The sequence below is a fragment of the Eucalyptus grandis genome, chromosome 10 (assembly GCF_016545825.1).
Source record: "Eucalyptus grandis isolate ANBG69807.140 chromosome 10, ASM1654582v1, whole genome shotgun sequence".
Taxonomy (NCBI): Eukaryota; Viridiplantae; Streptophyta; class Magnoliopsida; order Myrtales; family Myrtaceae; genus Eucalyptus; species Eucalyptus grandis.
Window position 1 is genome coordinate 3,062,986 of NC_052621.1, and position 22,646 is coordinate 3,085,631.

The window sequence follows — 22,646 nt, forward strand, 5'->3', positions numbered from 1 at the left end:
CTGAAAAACCGCCTCTTTAACCTCTTCCATAGATATTGATTATGTGAGGTTTTGCACCTTGCATTTCATAAGATTAATGAAAAAAATAATGAATCCTGCAAAGCAACCCATTTAGATTTTTTCCAGATGGAAGATAAATATGAATATTAGGGTAATTGTTACTCTATACCTATAACACCACGATATAATGAATTGAAAGGAGTCTGGAAAAAAATTGAATCGGGATTTTGACAGAATACTAAAGAAGCCCCAAAGAACATGCATACAAGACTCCTTTTCGTGCAATGTGAACTCATTAACAAATGTCAAATAATTTGATCGATTTTCACTCCCTTAATGCATCTACTTCTTGATGATTTAAAATTTGAATGATGGCCCAAAATCTGCCTGAGTTTTGGTCCTGTCGCATATTAGCTCTCCTATTTTGCAATATTACATATTATGTCCTAAAGTTTGAATTTTTGTCTCAAATCGCTAGTTTATATAGCCATTAAGTGCTATTTGGGCAGCTCATTCCTTTGATCAAAACAATCTCTCTATCTTTATCACAGTTCTACAACAATCAATGAAATATTCAATTGACGGGTGCCTAACATTTGTTTCGTCCGCAGAATCTCACGATCGTTTCTTGATTCGTAGCAGTCATAATGGGGGATTTAAATAACGGAAAATCCCTCCCTTAATCTCAGAGACATTACTAACAATACCAGCGGAGATACATGCAAGACCGACGTATTTCCAAGTTATTTTTGCCCCACCCTTCGTACCAGTAACAACCCATACAACTTCTTCATATAAATTAAAGTAACCAATCAAAGCATGCCCGAGTCTCGGTCAAGTTACCCCAATGCGATGCATTGGAGGCATTTTACGCAAGCACAGAGTCTCGATTTGGTATTTCTTTTCAAAAGCAACTGAAGATTAAGATAAAAGCACTAATATCAACTCCCAAAAACAAAAATTGAAAATATCCCAAGTATATACTGCACATGACACATGTCTCATCCTTAGGGGTACTTTAGTCAATATAAAAAGCATATGAAAATCAGTCATGAGAAATGTCATACAAGCTGTGTTACAAACCCTAAAGTTTTTTTAAGGAAGAGAAGAAAAACATATGGAGTTGGAGTCAGATAATCTTGAACTGGTGAAAGCTTTAGTGGAAAGTACACCTCAGAGCAACTGGGAACTAAATGCGTTAATATATGAAGTGAAGGCACGTGTTAATACTTTCCTGTATCTGAAAATAGCCCATTGTCGACGAGAATGCAACAAAGTGGCAAACCTGGGTCGTCAAGGCCCACCAAAAAAAGGCATTTTCAGCTAATTGGGTTTTTTATCCCTCTTCTTATTTTTCGGACTTGTTATGTTCTGAAGCTAGTGCTTCTACTATCCAAACCTTGCTTGAATGAAATGCTATAAATTTCTTTTCGACCAAAAAAAAAAAAAATGAGATGTCTTTCATGAATTTTGCTTGATGGCCATGGAAGGGATAGAGAGAATTCTCATTGAAATGTCGCTAATCCCTAGTCGGTCCAATTTCCAATTGAGTCCAAAATCAAATGAGTTGATTCCTACTTCTAGGATGAGAATCAGCCTATCCAGAAATTGATAACTATAGTTTAAGGAGTGTAGTGTTGACTATCGCCCTCTTTGTATAAATAGATATAACAATGTCTTCCTTCGTAAATATTGATGAATGAAACTCTAATTTGTAAAGAATTGATCATTCTTCTTACACAAAGGGTCTTTCTCTTGCACGCTCCACTCATTTTGCTGCCTTATTTACCATCCTCGTTCCTTCCCTCTCTTTCCTATTTCTTTCTTCTAATCGTAAGCCCTTTGTATCGGAGAAGTCCCATCTGTCTTGGCACGATATTTTTGCTGTTTTCCTTAAGTTCCTCAGCTTTTATCTCCGAGAAAAAAATATCTCCTCAACTTCTGAGAGCGTCGTTCAAACAGCTCCTAAATTTCATCCTTAAAAAAGAACTAATTTGTCATTAGTAAGTTTCACATGAGCATATACACATTTGGTGTCCGTGAACTGTTGTATTTAATAACCACTGGGATTCGCCCCAGTGGCCACCCTTCCAACATGGAAGGGGGAGATGAGGGATTCAAATTCTCACCTTCTCAGGGGGATGGGGTGGGGATGCGTAAGTTTCAGGAGTAGGTTTCGACTCCCACACCCTGCAAGAAGCAAGGCAAAAGTCCGAGTAAGTGTAAAGTAGGAATAGAATAGACCGACCAAAAAAAAAAAAACTATTGTATTTAATGGTTTTCTCATTCTAATTTGAGCCTATATGAAAGCTAAAAAAAAAACTATTTCTTACTTCTACCAATTAGGGCCTGCATGGTTGGCACTTATTTCTACGCTCCCAGGAAACGAAATTTCTTTTTTGTTCTGGAACAAAAAGGAACAAACGCGTTTGTGTGCGTTTCTGTTCCTTTTTGTTCTTTTTTGTTCCAAGGAACAAAAAAAAACAAACAAGAAAACACAAAAACTTGTTTACATTTGTTTCAAACACAAATCGAAACACTTTGTTTTTTTTTTTTTTTTTCTTATTTTTTGTTCTTCTTTCTTTTGGCTGTCGCCCCTCGGCCATGGCCGGCGACCGGCCGACGAGGGCCTAGCGGCCTCGCCCGGCCACGGCGAGGCTCGCGGCCCCGGCGAGGCCGACGCTCGCCGTCCCCCGGCGAGGCCGAGGCTCGCCGTAGCTGGGCGAGGCCGACCTCGCGCCGGCCCCGGGCGAGCTCGATCTCGCCCAGATCCGGCGAGGCCGACCTCGCCCGGCGGCGGCGAGCCTCGGCCTCGCCCCCGGCGGTGGCCCGGCGAGCCTCGCCCAGCGGTGGCCCGCGAGCCGCGCCTCGCCCCGCCGGCCGGGCGAGCTCGGCCTCGCCGGATCAAGGCGAGCCGACCCTCGCGCCAGGCTGGGCGAGCTCGATCTCGCCCGTCCGCCTCGAGCTCGCCCAGCCGGCGAGGCCGAGCTCGCCCGGCGGCCGGCGAGGCCGCGCCGCCCCGGCCGGGCGAGCTCGGCCCTCGCCAGGCCAAGGCTTTGGCGGCGACCTACCAAAAGAAGAAAAAAATGAAAAAGAAAAAAAGGAAAAATAAGAAAAAAATTAGAAAAAATAAAAGAAATAAAAAAATTATCCAAATTTACCAAACATGTTTCTGTTTATTTTTTATTCCCTAACAAGTTTACCAAACGCGTATTTTTGTTGAAAATTGTTAGAACAAACACTTTTTTCTATTTACGTTCTAACAATTTTTAAAACGTAAACACAACCAAACGCGCCCTTAGTTTCTCTTTAATATTTGAAAATGAGAATATCTTAATCCTAAGTTTAGTATTACGAGGAAATTTTTTTAGGTATTTTTGGTGAATTAAAAGTAGAATCTTGAGAATTTAAAATGATAAAACGGACCCGGTCCGCGAGCCGACTTGATTTCACAACTCGCGCCGTCTCTCGCTGGAGACCGACTGAAAATAGGCTCCGCTCTGAAGAAACGCCGTCACAGAGGAAGGGGAAAATGTTGCCGCAGAGGATGAAGAAGGCCGTGGCGACAACCCCAAGAAGCTGGCCAACCTGATCGACCTCGTGAACCTGCCCTCGACCGTGCGCGACTTCGTGGGCCAGTCCCAAACCTCCCGCCTCGGCTGCTTCATGCGCGTCTGGTCCTACATCAAGTCCAACAACCTCCAGGTCAGTCACCCCCGAAGGTTGCGGTCCCTGTCAGCCGAACCACATGCTAGTGTTGATTCGGTGTTTCAGGTTTATCGTGCGATTCGTGCTGGGAATTGTATGTTCGGAATTGGGTTCGGGTCTGTTCGTCTAGGGTTTGTGTGGTAGTGAATTCGCTATCTTGGGCACCTGGTTGATGAACGTTGAAGTATTTGGAAACGAGTGATCCGCGATGGGGGTAGTTTTGGTTAGGGCTGTAGTGTCCATGAGTTGATCTTAATGAAGTTTGGCTATGCTTGATAGTTTTTCCTCTCTTGGGCGAAACTATTTGCTTGTGAGCAAATGGGGTTTGGTGTCCGGCTGAGGGCAAGTGAACGTTTTTCTGGGGTCGAGCAATTTGCATGTGGCCAATCGGATGTGCAGCTTCTTGGCACTGCTTGAACGTTTTGAGAAACTTCATAACGTGTTAATTATTCTGCTGAAATTGCTGCTAGGATGTGCTGCTGAGTGAAATTTCATCGAGTTAGATGGTTGTTTTATCTGTTTCTGAAGTCGTGCATGAGTTGATTATGTCTTCACTTGCAGGAGTCGTGCTGTATCGCTTATCTGAAATATGTGTTGTTTGTTTCTGTGAATTGTTGTTATTGTTGTTGTTGTTGTTGTTAATAATTCCAAGCGATTATTGAGGAACAAAGGGTATGGTTTAGTGAGTATAAGATGTGAGGGAATTATTTAGGGAGATTCGGGGCAAGCGGAAGAATGCCTGGAGATGCTTTATTGGAAAGATGTAAATTGTTGGGGGTGTGCATGTCAGAAGTAGTAGGGAAAACCCTCGCAAGATAGGGACATATATCCCAAACAATGGTATTTTCCTAGCTTTGGAGAGACATTATTGAAAGGGCACAGTAGTGTAAAGGACAAGCCTAAGAACTGGAGGGGCTTTTTATGGTTTATATTTTGGTAATCTGCCAAATGGCTTCCCTCAAATTTTTATCCCTTTCTGGGTTACTAAGCATGTTTTGCTCTCTTTCTTTTGCATGTCAATGACTATCTTCTGATTGTTTCCACTTTTGGGGTCAAGACTCTTTGATTTGTCTGCCAATGCCGTGCAACCAGAGCAAGAATTTTACCTACAGCCTGTGGACCCTGTTAAATCAAGAAAAGCTGCATCAATTTGCACTGTTGATTTCTATTTTGGAGTGATCACTTGTGGGACAGATTCAGCGTAAGTCATGAGGGAAAAAGATTTTTTTAGTACAATGACAGGGATTAGATGCAGTCCTCGCTTACCTTTGTTTGTCCGATAAATTGCATTGATAGCCAATGTGGAGGAAAATGTTTGTGTCTCATTTATTCTTCAGCCAGCAGTATTGTCATATAGTGTCTTGGAGATGCAATTTGCTGCCCCTTTCTACCAATTCTTCAGTTGATTTCGTGGAACGCTCACAAGAATTATCCTTGCCATTTGAATTTTTATTTTAATTGTGACTTTGACCATAATCCTGTGATCTTTGTTTTTGTAGGTTTTTGTTTTGTTTTACTGATGGTTCAGTTTACATCCCTTTGTCGATTGTCCCATTCAAAAGGTAATTTTGTGTCTTTACTTTGTACTTGAAATTTCATAGTTGATGTCCTAATATTACCTTTATGGCGAAGGTGACTGGTTTGCATTGTTGAATCACCTCTTATAAAAAAATACAAGGTGGGTTGCATGTGATAGACAACCCTCCCTGAACTTTGCAAAGTGGGGATCCTTGTCCACTAGGGACGCCCTTTATTCACAAGAATTATCCTTGCCTCAGTTGTTGACAGATGCTGTCTCTTCCTTTAGCTGTAAAGTTTCAGTTCATAATTTGGTGTTAGAATTACTGACACATGTTAAAAGGAAAGCTTAGGGTAATTTTTTTTGTCTTACCAAATTTTTGTAGTAAGACTAATTGAGTAATGTCAACTTTCATCAACAGTGCTCACAAATGGCAATCTATACTGGAGATATATGGTGATGCTCATACATATGGTCTAAAATCAACAAATCCAACTGCTGCACGTAACTCCAGCATGGCAATATCTTGGTTGGAAGCTACATTTCCTGAATTAGCTCAGCAAGAAGCAGAAGGGGCAAATCTAGCTACTGTAAAGGCACATCCTTATGCATTGTTTGATGCATCTCTTTCTTTACAGGTATTTTGTTACTGCCCATCAACAATGTGAATGTCCTCCTGAATCCATGATGTGCGATAATATTGACAGCTGACAGGCAATTAATGTTGCGAGATGCATGCATGACGTATACTTACTCAAACATCTACCTAGTGAACATTGCTTGCATAGTGAACATCATGTGCTCACACCCACATATGTGGCACACTGATGTTGCCTTGGTATAATGCTAATTTGGCCAAATATTTCCCTCAAATAACTTTACTTGCGCCTAGAATATATTTTTCCATCTTGTGCTTTATTTTAGGATGGTGCAATGAACTGAAGAAGTATTGGGTTGTTTTGGTCTTTTTTTTCAGTATAAGATATTATGATTCATGTATTTCCCCATCAAGATTGTGTGTGCATGTGTGTTTTTCTACAATCTGAAAGTGATTTGGGAGGCTAAGGGCTGATTCTGTTTATCGTTGTATTGATTTCCAGGGCCTCTACATAAAGCCTGTCATGGGAAGGGAAGATGATGTAGCAGTTAGGGGTGCAGAGTGTGAAGGCTGTGCAGTCAGTTTTCTCTATAATTTAGTTAGCAAAGATTCAATACTTGTGACAACTTGGAGTGGCGGTCAAATGCAAGTGGATGCCCTAGCTGATGAAATTCAGCCAGTTTGGGTATAGAGCAGTCCCACCTCGTCTGCGGGTTGACTCCTTCGACCGGATACTGGGTCTTGCTATGATTTGCGAGTCAAACTCTGAGGAGCCTTCCAAGTGGAATATTAACAAACCATTAGAAAACACGATTTGGTTTAGGGCAGCCTCCTCCTTTGCTAAGATTGGCAATCGTGGATTTGGCTTTGCCTCAACAGACCAATAGTGATGCGCGAATTATGATGTTTGCTGACCCCCTAGTGCCAGAAAGGATCTATGCTCTTCATTCTGGAGGAATTGATTCAATAGTATTGCATTTTCTCCCCTTCTGAGTCAAGCAAATGGCAAGGAGGAAGTTGTTAGAACACCCTCCATAAATCCTGTTTTGAGCACCTGCCTTGAGGAAACATCTCGCCAGCTCCTCTTTGTGGTTCTCTCTCATTATCTGATTCATTTGGTTATTCATGGATTGTTGGAGTTACTTCAGTTGGGAATGTATTGTCGTAGAGATGAAGACTTGGATGTCTTGCTTCCTGTTAGTGTTGATTCAGAGAAGAAGATATTAGCCTGGAAAAGTCAAAGGAGATGGAAACTCCTGCTATGATCAGCAAAGAACTTATTAATGGTCCTAAAGTGGTTCTTGTTCCCAGACACCATCGAATCTGCGATCTGTTGCTGCTGATTCTATTGAAGGCCGGTCAATCCTTCATCAGTACTTTAAGATTTTCCATGAGAATTATGTGGAATATGCACATAAGGTAAGAACATATTCTTTAATTCTATGAAAGAGAATTGTGGGTTAGTGGACCTTTGGCGTTTCATTAAGTAGGTTGGCATGCTCCTTTTCTTCTCTTTCTTGGAGGCGCATTTTGGGTTGGTTGTGGCTTTTTTAACTGTAGTTCTATCTTTTGACTTTATCTGTCTTGGAATTAAGGATCTGGTTTTATTTATAGCGAGCTTGTTAGTTTTAGCACTAAACATAAGCAAGAATTTTCCTGCCAAAATTCAAAGATTGTCCAAATATCAAAATGTTTTAAGAAGCTATGCACGAATTGACATGTCAATGGCATTATGTTTTGAAGGTTCAAATGTTTTGAGTTGAAAAAGTAAAAGCCCATGTATAGTAAGATTTAGATTAAGCAAAAAGGCAAATGTGAAAGTCAATCTAGACTTGATGGCTTATTGAATTCTTTTAACTATGTGCAAAGTTATAGACATTCACATTTGAAGTCACTTTTTCCACTAAATGTCATACCGTGAAAGTCATCTAGCTTGTATGGCAGAAACCTATTTGTAAGCCTCCTGGAAACCGTTTCCTTTGTGCTTGTGTGCATATTGGTGCATGACTGCCTAATGTTTTGCAAAAAGAACTTTTGAGGCTCCGCTTTGCATATCCTTAATTTTCAGGATTTTCCCTGGTTGGCTTCATTTTAGTTTACCAGCTAATGTCATACATATACTTTGGACCTGTCATAAAGTTGAGGCACATGGGAGGCTTTTTAGTCGCTAGCTCATTGGCAGGAAGATCGAGTCACTGATGACTACGTAAATCTTATCTTCAGGTTCACTTTGAGCTTAAGCATCATGCCCCTCAGCTAAAGCGAATAATTGATGACCAGCATGCTCGTTTAGTTGAGGCACAGGGAGGCTTTTGAAAGTTGAGAGAAAGCAGGCAGTGTTGGATGAAAGGATAGATCATGCACTCCTGCAGCATGAGATTCTGGATGAACGTTTAAAATGTTTAAGGAAGCTACCTGTAGCTCACAGAAACCACTCTCTAGGGCTGAGCGAGACTTCAAGTCGAGCTTGGTAATCAATACCTTTACAGCTTCTTAAATCTTTAATCCGAGTCATCCAGCTTTGTTTTGTTGCTGAGATCAAAGAGATAAATTACTCGCTTATCAGTTTCATTTGATACCAGTATGTCATGGTTACTCGTTGTTTTCTGCAGTTATACCTGTCGAGTTGATTCGAACCCCTTGTTTTTATGAATCGCATTTTTTGCGGTTATGCAGACCATTTTGCAGGAGTGAGTTGGACGCTTTGCATTCATCTATAGATTCTATATCTACCCGGCTACGGAGGTACACTCAATCAATAAAGAAAGAGCAGACATCAAGGAAGAAGTCTCTGTTCAAGACAACCAGATCTCTCAACTAAAATCTTCCCTCGAGAAACTTTCCTTGTCAAGCAGCGACAAACTTGAAAAAGGTCAAAGTCGTTGAAAAAGCTATATGTCAAGGAGAAGCAGTAGTGCATTTTCTCTGCTAGAAATCCACTCGGGAAGCGTCCTGGCGATGAACGTGACAATTCAATATCTCAAAGGGACGGATGCCGGGTCATTTGCTCTGGAGGTGTCTTCATGATCTATACCAGTCTCTGCAAGATGGCTGGCTTTAGAACTGGGTCTACATTTCGTGGAATGATCGGCAGGCTTCTTTTTTGTGCTGCATATAATTATTCTGTAGAATACAAGCAATGTATCAAAGCCAGCTAGACTCAAAAGCACTTTACAAGCGCTGTTAACTATTGATTAAATCTTTCATAAGATGTGAAATCCATATTTAGTGAGGTCTGGGCATGACCCATCTATCTTTTTTTGAATTGATTTGATTTTCTAGTACTATTCTGACTATACTACCAATGGAGCGCCATGATCATGGTTTAAAATCGTGCGAGGTTTTAAATTGTGCAATGACCATAATTTTAGAATTAGTGGAATTTGGAATAGGTTGGATAGTCGTTGCTTGTTTCGTGTACTCAACGAGCAAAGTTTTAAAATTGTGCTTGTCAGTATCTGTCTTCCCATCTCTCCCCCGTCTGCTTCAGGGTGCCTGAAGTTTCTTCTTGGTGGTTGCGATAGTTCGTCCATTGACCAGAAACCATCTCAACCTCAACGAGCAAGATGAGCCAATACGAAATCGATGTCATTTGTCGAACGCCTGAACCTTAACGAGCAAGTTGAGCAAATTACATACATCTAATCGTGTAAGAGTTTCAACAAACTTTAAGCCTAATGAGCTGTGCGGGACTGCCACTAGTGTGTAGGGCAACCACGGATCCATAGAGACCATCCTTGATGTAGATCAAAGTCTTGTGCTTTCCTTGCTCAGCAATAACTCCGCTTTTAATTACCACGATCACATCTGCAATCTTGATTGTGGATAACCTATGAGCCACCACGCGTGTGGTTCGGTGCACCATGACGCGGTCCAATGTCTCTTGAACCGTCTTCTCAGATTCTGTATCTAGCACACTCGTAGCCTTGTTAAGCAGAAATCTTTTATGGCTTTTAACTAAAACGCAAGCAATAGCCACTCATTGCTTCTGACTGCCCGACAGATGAGCCCCTCTTCACCAACCATTGTAGCATATCCCCGAACGTAAAATTCGTACTGTAAAAATCAAATAAGCCCATTTGAAAGCAAATGTAAGTCATGCACACGGAATAAATAGCGACTGTCTAACCTGTTGCAATCCACTAATGAACACGTGGGCGTGTGCTAATTCTGATGCGGCGAGTATTTCTTGCTCGGCACCATCTCTATCCTTTCCATAAGCTGTGTTGGCCCGATTTGTCTCGTTGAATAAAACCGATTCTTGGCTGATCACACCCATTTGCTGCCTCAACCACTTGAGTTGCAGCTACCGAATATCCACTCCGTCGAGTGTAATGCGACCAAAATCAGGATCACAAAAGCGTTGCAGCAGCACTATCACTGTTGACTTTCCACTCTCACTTTCCCACTTTCCCACTTTCTCTGACCAAAAGCAACAATCTGAGAGGAACAATCGCGTAATTGTCAAACCTTTTGTTCCTCGTGTTCAGGTGATCGAAACACTAGTGTTATTCTCGTAATTCAATGCTCAGTTGATGAAGTCATATTTAAAGTTAGGCATCAGATAAAGTCCGAAGTTTTACCTTTCCGCTGTAAACGGCCAGGCTGAGATCACAGAATATTTGAATGTCCGGCCTAGAGGTATATTTGAAGCTGACATGGCGAAGCTCAATCAACCCTTCACATTGTCTTGTGTCTATCTTGGATTTGCGGTCTATCATTGCTAAAATGGAAGCAGCAAGTAACACCTGTGACTTTGATGGAATCGGCAGTGAAGGAACTTGATTGTGAAATTGCACTGGCTGCCACGGTCAGAGCCAAAAAAAGGAAAAAAAGAAAAGAAAAGAATAAAAAGAGGAGCCTGCAGTTACAGAACCTGTTATGTGTTGCCGTTCGATAATCATGGTGAGTTGTTACTCCATGATCATCTTCACAACAGGTATGAAGATGATCACGAGTAACGGCTCACCATGATTATCCAATGGCAACACGCAGTAGAGATTCACAATGTGCTTGCTGTGAATATTGAGAATGACGATTTCATTGCTTAAATAGAGAATTTCTCAATGCTCTAAAGTGAAGGTTTTTGGCTTGCATTAGGAGAGTTCTTTACTAATGTACTTCTATTCTTCGGCGAGGAATCATAGGGACCCCGCAATCACATTTGATGTTTGTCCAGAATTTGGTAATGTTTTGGACGCACATCCTAATAAGTTAGACAAATTCACGTTCAAGTCGTGCTTGATCTTCTTTTCTTGTATTCAAGGGCAAACAATGGTTGAATGAATTGATCTCAATGGCATCTATGTCTCATAAGAAAAAGAAACATATAAAGAATAAAGTACATAAACCAAATCATACATATATTAAGAATTCTTGATGAGGCTAGAGATAACATGTATTTAAGAGTGACAAAAATAGCCAAGGATCACTTAATATTATAGATGATGATTGGTACATTTGCAATATCTAGAATTAATCGAATGGAAGTTTACGTCAAGACGATTGGAAATCTCTGCAGAAAATGGAGCCTAGCCATGTTCATTATGTCACTTCATTTTCTTTATTAAATCTAAAGTTGGAGAAGAAAACACAGGACGGGCATTGCTCGAAGACTAAATGTCAACTTAAACTACTAACCTTGGATGCCATAGCAAAAGACTGGCATGCATCTAGTTAGTTTAATTCCGAGTCATCAGTTGTATTGTTGGCTGAGATCACGGAGATAAATTGCTCAAATCTCAGTTCCATTTGCCACCAATATGTCATGGTCACTAGTCGGTTGTCTGCAATTATACCTGTTGAGTTGATTTGCAGTCCTTGTGTTTATGAATCACATTTTTTTGCGGTTATGCAGACCATTTTGCGTGAGTGGAGTTGGACGCTTTGCATTCATCTATACATTCTATATCTGTCTAGCTATGAAGGTATACTCGATCGATAATGAAAGAGCAGACATCGAGCAAGAATTCTCTCATTCAAGACAACCACATCTCTCGACTGAGATCCTCCCTCGAGAAACTTTCCCTTGTCAACAGCGACAACTCGAAGACGGTCAAACTCACCGAAGAAGCAATAAGCAGCAAGGAGAAGCAATAGCGTGTGTTCTTTGCTAGAATCGCTTGGAAGCATCTCGGCGACCCACATGACAATTCGAAATCTAAAAGGGAGTGATGCCCCTCATCTTGCTCTGTAGGTGTCTACATGGCCTAAGCCCTAGGCCGCTAGTACAAGCGCAGTTAACTGTAGATGAATCTTTCATGGGTTATGAAATTCATATTTTTAGCGAGGTCTAAGCGTGACCCGTCTATCTTTTGAGCAATTTGATTTTTCCTAATAGAACTAATCAAGACAACACTACGCGATGGAAAGCACTGGCCATAATCTTTGTCCTTTACCCCGTTCCTTCCTGCATTCTTCTCTGGGCGTGCATATTCCATTCAGATTGATTGTCTTTGGGATTTTGGAAATAAAGAAATCTCTCTGGGGCTTAAATGCTTGATCGATGCAGTCGACCGAGTGTGGTTGAATAAAGTCATATTTGCTTCTCACATGTGGCAACATAAAAGCGGAAGTAGGATTTTGAGGGGCAAAATGCAGGCACTAACGAGGGTAGATAGATAAGATATTCATTACTCCACCAAAAAAAGAAAGAAGGGTTGATATTCATGTTTGCTAGTGCTTCAAGAATCATCACCACAAACTCCTCTCTCCCTCTCCCTCCCCCGCCCCCAAATGCACGTGCATTGTAAATAGTGGCTATTGCTCTTAGCGGCGAGCCAGATCGAATGAACGAAATAATCTCAAGAGTTGCTTGCTATGTTACATTATAAGTGACTTGATTTTTATCGGATCCAATAAATTGTATCCCCACTTGCATCTTCTATTCTAAACCACTAGCTTCGCCCATTCGCACCCAGGACAGTTTTGCTCCCCTATGTACATTGCCCGAACGCGTCGCATCGACGAACATAGATGGGGTACGGCTTCTGCAATCACGTCGTCGGGAAGAAAATAACTTATTCTTCCCTTCCGCTGGCACCCAACTGTCACGCGAAATGAAGGGTGAGTTTGCCATCGTTAACCTTCAATTTCGCTTGAGGGGAAAAGAAATGTAAAGCAAGAGGGGTGCCGTATTTAGTACCTGAAGCGAGTAACTAGTTGGTGAAGGAATACGGATGTCTCTACTCTAGCTAGCTCCCATGCGGGACAGAGTCAAGGCCGTCCTTCGAATGGCGTAAAGTTGTTTCCAGGGGTTGGCGAGCGAGAATTGCTCTGCATATAATTCATAGTTATCGATCAGTCAATTGAAGATAGATCATTTTTTTCAAGGTCGAACCAAGATCCGCAGGAGCAGAGAGAAGGACAGGGCAATACCTGCCATCTCTACGGGTTAAAAGCTCGAGCTTCCTCGAAGCGATCTTGATCTAGATGCACGGTGTGAAACGAAGTGAATGCTTCCCACCCTTTAGGTATCCTCCCTGCATGAACAGAGATAACCCAGCGAATTAGATCAATCGGCCCATACCAACATGGAACCAAATCGAGAAAATTCTCCTTTACCTTTCACGTTGACATCCGTCATCGCCTCCCTGAATACCTTTCTAATGATGTTCGCAACCCGCATCGTCTCATTGATAACCTGAAAACACTTGCATAGCACAGCGTTAAAGCTCGGAAGCGTCACGCTTTTGCCAAACCCATGGCCACGAGAATGCCGTTGGACTTTGCGCATTGCGTGAAAGGCATAGGCCTGATAGTCATTCCAGTCCGGACTCTCGCAACGATATTTCTTCGCTCTGATCTTGTCATGCTCTTCCTGTCATCCAAAGACAAAGATGTCGTCATCCATGGGATCGAAAAATAAAGATATAACTCTTATCCGATATCTTCTGATCAAGAAAAAGAAAAGAAGAGAAACATTTAAAGAAGAAGAAATTCAACGGGGTGGAATCTTGATGCATGTGGGAACAGCGTCACGTGAAACACGACGACCAAAGCGATTCTTTTTGGAAATTTTCAGGAACAGCACCTAACTCATCCTAGACCACACGACTAATGAGAAGCGGTTCCTCTATCGGATAGCTGTTCGGCTTGGAGAACCCGGCCAACTTCTGTTCACTGCTTCTCCCTCAAGGTCCTTCAATCATCATTTTGTATGTTGAAGTCCTCTGTGGCATTGGTTTGCCTTCTCTCGCTGAGTGGAGAAACTGTGATGCTTTTGGTGCATTTGTAGCGTATTCCAAATCAAGCAAATGCGGAATGTGGGATAGTTGAATGACTTTTGTCATGCTAATTCTGAAGCTGTGGAACTGGAAACAAGTTCTCGGCATGTCGAATGCTGAGGTTCCAGTATTCTTAGCTCAGCAGCACAAATTAGTGGAAATTTTGGTCCTTTTGGAGTTTGCGAACTTGCTTGAATGGTGGAAATTGGAAGATCGAGAATGTTATCCTGTGAAATGGTTACATTTTTGGTCCATCTTTCTTATATCAGTTGACAATGTATATCAAATGTGAGCAGATTCGGAGATCAACTTTGCGGTGGACAAAATCTCAATCAACGGGACGGATCAGCATTGAAGGTTCAGACGCCCCATGTGTTGTGTACCTTTGTGGGCTTAGTTCAGCTGCTGACGACATTTTTTGCAAGTATGCAGAGTTTGGTGTTCTGTTTTTATGTTACTGGATTCCATGTTAGCAGTATTAAGAGCATGTTATTCCATTTTGGGACTGTATCGTTTTGATTTTTCATTCTTCAGGGACAAGCCTAGACCTCATGGCCTTTTATATCTGTTAAAATCTTTGTCCTCGGTCTATTTTTTTTTATTTCATTAATTATTGTCTTATTTCATTTTAAATATAAATAGTAACTTGATCATAATTAATAAAATGAATTATTGTCTTATTTCATTTTAAATATAAATAGTAACTTGATCATAATTAATAAAATGAATTATTGTCTTATTAATTATTATTTTTTTTTTTGGGCTGATAAATTTTCTTCGTGAGTCTTTGCGTCGAAAAACTAGGCAGTGCCTCTTTTGCTGAAGGATTTCTAATATTGACGGTGTTGTTTCCTATTGACAGAATTGTTTTAGTTGGTTCTGAAATTTACTTAAATGAAAGCAATGCCTTGAGAGTTCTGAGAGCTTCATGGCACCCGTAATCGGGTCGGATTTTTAATTGCATTGTCCCCTTCTTGAAAACTTCCCTAATAAAATTTGGTAGCGTCTAAGAAAACTAACACTTCTATTGAGCTCGAAGGGGGGATTTGCTTGTTGAGCTGCAGGAAATGGCATTCCCTATCGGCAACACAAAACAATCCTGTGTTCAAAACGGCGCCTCCCCATCTCCAGCAGATTCACTTATGAATGCAACTACCAATACGGCAGTTGCGTCCCGCTTTGCATTAGGTCACCACCTACTTCGGTGGCATGTATGATTTCAATGACTTGAAAAATAGATGTTTGGCTCTTGTTGCTATCAATAGATTAAACTAGTTCTTATGCATAAAATTCAAAATAAACCTTACCATCATCATCCCCTCTTATTTTATTTTCTTTTGGGTTGCTGGTGCAAAGCTAATTCATTGTAGGTTTGGGAGCAACATTATTTTCTCAAATGGACATCAAGATCCTTATAGTAACAGAGGGTATAAAAAGTCAAATACTCCTCACCGTACAATTCATCCGAAGAGTAAAATTCCACATTACATAATCATGTTTAACAATTTGATCTCTTTTTCAATCTTAGGATCCTAAAGAATAATTTAGACAGTACCGTTGCCATCTATACAAGGAAAAATACATAATGGGCCACTTTATTTGTTGCTTTGCGACTCGTCTCACATGCTTGCGAGTCACTAAAATGAAATCAAGAGAGGGAACCTACTCAAATTAGGAATCTGACTCCAAAGTAGAAAGTAATTTTGTAATTTCTTGCTTGTTTGGGCATCAAACCAGAAGCCCTATTTAGATTTGAATTTTCCACTTTGATCGGGTCTCCTCATTTCCAAACTCAAAATATATTCTCATCAGTAATTATATGTTTTGCACACTCTGGTTGCTTAGATTTATAATCAAAGACACAAACAGATCTAGACTAGTTGGACATACAACGAAATACCGAAGTAGGGATAATTGAATATATGCCAATCTTCTTGCTTTGGAACAATGATATGTTGAATTGCTATTACAAACAATATCCATGATGAATTGATTCAAGAAGGCCATTTCAATAATAGGTAACAACAAAAGAAAGTCCTCTATAACCACCCGCGCGGTGGCTCAGCTAGAAAGGCGCTAGATTTCCATCGAGGAGGTATAGTGTTTGAAGCTCCTGCAACTTGTTTTGAGTTTCTTGACGACTTACCTGGTAGTAGCACGGTATGTGGTGGCTAGCACGTGTTGCCCCTGGTTTACCTCGATTGCCGGCCGTGTGGGGTTCCTAGGTCACCAAAAAAGAAAAAAGAAAGTCCTTTATATCTTTTAACAAAGTTATCATTGTTTTTATTTGTTCCAAATTTAACTCTTGTTGACTAGACTCAGACAAAGAAAGATATCCACCGTCCAGCCAAGAAGTTAATTCTTTGGTGTGGCAACAGTTTTCTCCGAGCGAAGAATAGTCCAAGTGCCGAAACTTGACATGAGGGGACACTTAAGTGCCAAAACTTTGAAAATGTACACTTAAGTGACATTTTCTTTGAAAAGTGAGACACTTAAGTGCTACCTCGACGAACCTTGCCAAAAATCTTACGTGACAATATTTTATTATTTTTGCTTGCCTACGTGGCTCGTCGGAGAGCCGACTCAGCTCAAACTCACTTGAAATAACGTTGTCTGCAAAATAAAAATTAAATTACTAGCTAAAATATTCTAAAAAGTAAAAATGTGTAAATAATTAATATAAAATTAATTAAATTAAATTTAAACTTACATTAATTTAAAATATTCTAAAAAATTAAAAAGGGGAAGGGGGTGAAGGAGGTGGTTGAGGCTCGCGAACCCTCGCCCGGATCCAGCGAGGGCTCGTGGGCCCGCTGCCGGTTCACTGAGGGGTCGGCGAGGCTCGCATCGGCCGATGTCGCCGGCTTCTAGCCAAGGCCCGCGACCCTGCCGATGCTCCCCCGTCGCCGGCCCTTGCCACCCAGTTGGCTAGGGGCCGCCACCCAACCCAACCCTCCCCTTCCGTCGCTGGCCCTTCCGACGGTGGCGGGAGGCGGCGGCGGCAAGAGCTCAGCCCTCGCCGCCTCCTTCGGCGGCCCCCTTTTAAGTTTTTATTTTTAGAATATTTTAAATAAATTTAAGTTTAAATTAAATTAAATTAATTTTTATATTAATTATTTACACATTAGACACAAAAACGATATTGTTTTTGCATTTTCTCGCCACGTCAGCGTGCAAACGACGCCGTTTTGCACTCATCTTGTCGGAAAATTGCCACGTCAGCAATTTGGTCGGATTTTGATCGGAGTGGCACTTAAGTGATCAATTTTATTCCAATTTTGGTACTTAAGTGTACATTTTCTTCATGCTAAGTTTTGGTACTCCAAGTGTCCTTACCTCGTTTTCTCCAACATGAAAGAAATTGTCACGTGAATTAGTGTGGCCTTCAAGAAAAGAAAATATAATCCAAATAAGGTAGTGATCTATTGGGATTCCTTTTCTTTTCCACTATACTTGGTTTAACAAACCTATTTACATCCTCCAATGGAATCGGGTCTTGTTCACATGGTCAAATCCGAGATATAATTTAATTATTTTAATGTAATTTGGCATAGAAAATAGTAGTACAAATTGGGATCGAGGGTTTATCTATATAAATGCAAACCGATGCTCCAATTCTTGAAAAAATATATCTTTGGCTCTTATTGCCATAAGTAGATTAAACTAGTTTTTATGCATAAAATTCAAAGTAAACCTTGACATCATGGTCCTTTACCTTTTTTATTTTTATTTTTATTTTTTATGGGTTTCTGGTTGTAGGATATAGATCTAATTCATCGTAGGTTTAATAGCAACATTATTTTTTCAAACGGACATTGGAATACTTATGGTAGCGGAGGGTACGAAAAATTGAATGCTCATCATTGGACATCCATCTGAAGAGTAAAATTTTACATTATCTAACCATGCTTTACAATTTGATCTTTTTTTCAATCTTAGGATCCTTAAGAACAATCTAGACGGTATAACCATTGTCTATACAAAGAAAGGTACATAACCAAGTCACTTTATTTGTTGCTTTGTCTCCTGTGCTTGTGAATCATTCAAATGAAATCAAGAGAAGTAAATCTACCCAAATTAGGAATCTAACTTCAAAGTAGAAAGTATACGTGTAATATCTTGATTGTTTGGGCATCAAATTACAACCCCTATTTAGATTTGGATTTTCTACTTGGATTGAGTTAACTTCATGGTTCAAACTCAAAATATATTCGCGTCACTAATTATATGTTTTAAGTTTCCGTTGTTTGGATTTATAACCAAAGATACAAACAGATCTTGACTAGTTGGTCATGCAGTGAATTACCGAAGTGTGGATAACTAAATATATGCCAATCTCCTTGCTTTGAAACAATGACATGTTGAATTGCTATTACAAAAAATATCAATGATGAATTGATTTTAGAAGGCCATTTCAATGATAGATAAGAACAAAAAACTTAGTCCTCTGCATAACCTTGTTTTCTCTGTTCCAAATTTAACTCCTTTTGACTGGACTCACGGATAAAGAAAGATGTCCACCGTCTAGCCAAAAGTTAATTCTTTGGGGCAGCTATCTCGGACAGTTTTCTCCAACTGGAAAGAAATCATTACATGAATTAGTGTGGCCTTCAAGAATTGAAAATTTAATCCAAATAAGGTAGTGATCTATTCAGATCCTTTTTCTCTAATATACTTGGTTTAACAAACCTATCAATGGCCTCCAATCGAATCAGCTCTTGTACACATCCTCAAATCTGAAATATAATTTAATACATTTAATGTAATTTGGCATAGAAAATAGTAGTACAATATGGGATTGTGGGCTTCTCTATATAAATGTGAACTTGTTGAAGCCCAAAAACATCTTGAGGATCCTCCTCTTCGCCTACCTGCTTTAGCCTAGGCAATAACCACACACCCCAACATGTCTTCATCACTTTGTAGCATTTTGATCATTGTGATGCTTTTCTCGGTTTGTGTTGCTACCGGGAAGAACTTCGATGCTTACTATATCCCAAAGCTGAGCGTATTCCACCGAACGTTTATTCAAGATCCTACATGGGCGGTTCGAGCTTCCGTCTCGTCAAAAGACTTCCAGACTTTCTTTTACAACCAAACCCTGGATCATTTTAATTACAGGCCAGAAAGTTACACTACTTTCAAACAAAGATATGTAATCAATTCCAAATACTGGGGCGGTGCGAATGCAGTTGCCCCGATCTTCGTTTTTCTCGGTTCTGAATCACCCTTCGACGTCGACATCAAATATCTTGGGTTCGTGGCGGAAAACGCGGCTGAGTTTAAAGCGCTTTTGGTCTGTATAGAGGTAATAAAAGGCCCTATATAATTTGCCTAATAGTACCTTCTTTTTCCCTTATGTTTGCCGTGCATAGGTACATATTCACGCAATTTACGAACGTAAAGTTAAAATCTTGCAGCATCGGTATTATGGTGAATCAATTCCGTATGGGTGGACACTCGATAAAGCACTAAAAGATGCCAAGACTCGCGGATATTTCAGCTCAGCACAAGCTCTTGCCGATTATGCAGAAATCCTTGTATACTTGAAACAGAAATTGAATGCCAGACATTCTCCGATAATTGTCTTTGGAGGATCATAAGGGGGAAGTAAGCGAATATGTTTTCACTTATCAGCAATATGACTACTGCTTAGCATTGAAATTAAAGAAAAAGCCCACTGCGCACATTGACGATATCAATTCCAATGTACGATTCCCATTAATTATAGTAGAATGTAAATAAACACACATAGTCTGCTGAAAGTCCTTGTTCTTGAACATATCATGGATAGAACTTTTCCTAAAGAGCGCTAGTCATAATGACAACGACAATCCATATCAAGTTTGATAGTTTGCCCTGAATGGCATTGAAGAAAGTGCTTACCATTAGGTTTACAAGGAATAGATCAACACCATACATTCTACACATTACTTACAAGTAGGTCTTTCAATCTTCATATGTTTGATTTTCAGTGCTAGCTGCATGGTTTCGATTAAAGTACCCTCATGTGGCGCTCGGAGCATTGGCATCATCCGCTCCAATTCTATCCTTTCCCGACATCATTCCTCGGGAAACATTCTATGCGGGAGTTGCAAAAGATTTTTTGGTAATCTTAACTGCTGGATTTATACCTTTTTCCTTTAGCATGCGTTTTCGTTAATCAAATTGATAACTTAACTTGAATAATTATTTGGTTAATATTTCAGCAATTTAGTTTTTCTTGCCACGAGACCATTAGAAGATCCTGGGAGGAAATTGATAGAGTTGCTTCTGAGCTTCATGGTCTCGCAAAATTGAACAAAACTTTCAAAACTTGCAGGTGCGTGGATGATGGAATTGGGATTATACATCATATTGTATTTTGGAGACTTCTCAGAATGTTCTGTAGGACAAGTAATTTTTAGAAGATAAGAAGTTGTTAGACATATCTAATTGGAAATTTATAGCATATATTGACAGTGAAAGGAACCTTTGCACAAACGGTCTATCCATTCTTGATTTGTGAATTTCAGGTATCAACTCCCTCACTTGCCATCAAGTATAGGGCGGATAAGACCGTGTGTGAAAAGCGTTTTTTACCCTAACAATTTATTCCATAATAGCGTGAACTTTCGCTAAACAAGGGGAATGATTCTAACATGACATAATGGTTTTAAGCTCTGATAATATTTAAAAAAAAAAAAATATTAATGGATATGCTTTAGAGACGAGTATACATCTAATTATGCATATCTTTTATCTTTTGTTAGACCATTGGAAAGTTCTTCAGAGCTCAAGGATTACTTAAAATCAGTCTACGCAGACGCTGCCCAGTACAATGATCCATTCAGTCGTCCAGTAGATGTGATATGCAATGCCATTAACGGAACTTCTCCAAGAAATGACATTCTCAGGAAGATTTTCGCAGGCCTCTCGACTTACCGAAATTCGACTTGCTACATCAATCCACCTCCTACACCTCTATCTAACACTGAGTTGGGTTGGCATTGGCAGGTGCACACTATAGTCGGACATCATGGACGGATTGTAGCTTACTACTACTAGTTGAAATTGACTCGAATTTTGTGTTGTACTAAGCAAACGGAGGTTGTTTGGGTTTGCAGACATGTAGCGAGATTCCGACCCTTTGGAGCATCACCAACAATACTATGTTTCAACCAGCTCCCTCTGGCCTAGATAAATTTGTGAATCGCTGCAAGCGAGACTTTGGCATTGCACCTCGGCAACACTGGGTCCCTACTTATTACGGTGGTCAAGTATGGTCACAAAATAAAATCACATATCTATGATACTCTTTTAATTTTCTCTTTCACACACACACACACACCAAACAACATACGACACCCTTTCGTTTCTTCACTGACTATGGAAAATTGCAGGACATCAAACTCATTTTGCACAGATTCGCTAGCAATATTATTTTCTCCAATGGGCTTCAAGATCCTTTTAGCTATGCAGGGTATGTGTAGCATCAAAACCTATAGATTTCCATGAAAACATCACTAAATTGGATAAGATTTCAAAGTAATTCTTCTATACCATCAATTGTAGGATTTTGAAGAGTATTTCAAATTCGGTTGTCGCAGTCTACACAGCTAAAGGTATGTGCTGACTCAACTCATGTCGAACTAAAGTCAAATGATTCCGATACTCAAATTAATGCTGCGAAAAATAATTTCTTACCTACAGGTTCTCATTGTTTAGACATACTACCAGCTACAAAAGAAGATCCCATATGGTTGGTCAAGCAGCGGAATACCGAACTTGAGATTATAAGAAAATGGATAGCCACGTATCATGCGGATCTTCGTGCTTTTGGAAAATATTAATATATATCACTGGGGAATATCATTGCATTGAATAATGCTAATAGCATTAAGAATGAAGACCAAAGTTGTGTGCTTCGTCTGTTTTCTTGGGAGAAGGGTGAATTGAGATATCAAAATCATTAAAACATTAAGAAAAACTAAAAGGAATGGTACACTCCAAACTAATGTGAACTTTCCCGAAAGGAAGGAAAAAATTCAATTGCAATGTAAGAGACGGTACGACTGTAATGAATCGAGAGAGAGCGAGCTAGCATGGTGGAGTGCCTTAATACTTGTACCACCGATGGAGTACAAGGCGCACGCTGTGAAGATGATCACAAAGTAATGGCTCACCATGATTATCGAATGACAACACACAGTAGAGATTCACAAAATGCTTGCCGTGGTGGGGCTGTGGGTGATTAAGAGCAATTATCGCTACTTAAATAGAGGATTTCTCATTGCTCTAGTAAGAGGTTTATTTGCTTGCAATTAAAGAGTTCTTTATTAACGCAGTTCGACGAGGAATCACAGAGCCCAATGCTTTCATTCAGTATGCATTTACGTTTCATGTCAGTACAGAATTCAGCAACATTTTGGACTTACATCCTAATTAAGTAAGATAAATTCACACTCAAGTCGTGCTCGATCTTCTTTTCTTGTATTTAAGGGCAAACAATGGTCGGCTGAGTTGATCTCAACAGTTTTTATGTCTCGTAAGAAAAAGAAACAGATAGAGAATTATGTATTTTTGCACATATACCAACTCCGTGCCCGTAACTAGA

General features: G+C 40.2%; 1 protein-coding gene, 1 long non-coding RNA gene and 1 pseudogene across 2 annotated transcripts; 1 reads left to right on the plus strand and 2 right to left on the minus strand.

The window, feature by feature from the left end:
* Positions 1-9,483: 9,483 nt before the first annotated feature.
* LOC120289143 (ABC transporter B family member 21-like) lies at positions 9,484-10,104 on the minus strand. The gene is made up of 2 exons (XM_039303670.1): positions 9,955-10,104; positions 9,484-9,750 (listed from the first exon to the last, which is right to left on the minus strand). The coding sequence occupies exons 1-2, from the start codon at positions 10,102-10,104 to the stop codon at positions 9,484-9,486; spliced, it is 417 nt and encodes a 138-aa protein (XP_039159604.1).
* Positions 10,105-12,757: 2,653 nt separating this feature from the next.
* Positions 12,758-13,299, minus strand: LOC120289043. Its single transcript, XR_005546986.1, has 3 exons — positions 13,203-13,299; positions 12,970-13,100; positions 12,758-12,871 (listed from the first exon to the last, which is right to left on the minus strand). It is a non-coding gene; the product is annotated as an uncharacterized LOC120289043 (long non-coding RNA).
* Positions 13,300-18,956: 5,657 nt separating this feature from the next.
* On the plus strand, positions 18,957-21,882 carry LOC120289145 (annotated as a pseudogene).
* Positions 21,883-22,646: the final 764 nt, after the last annotated feature.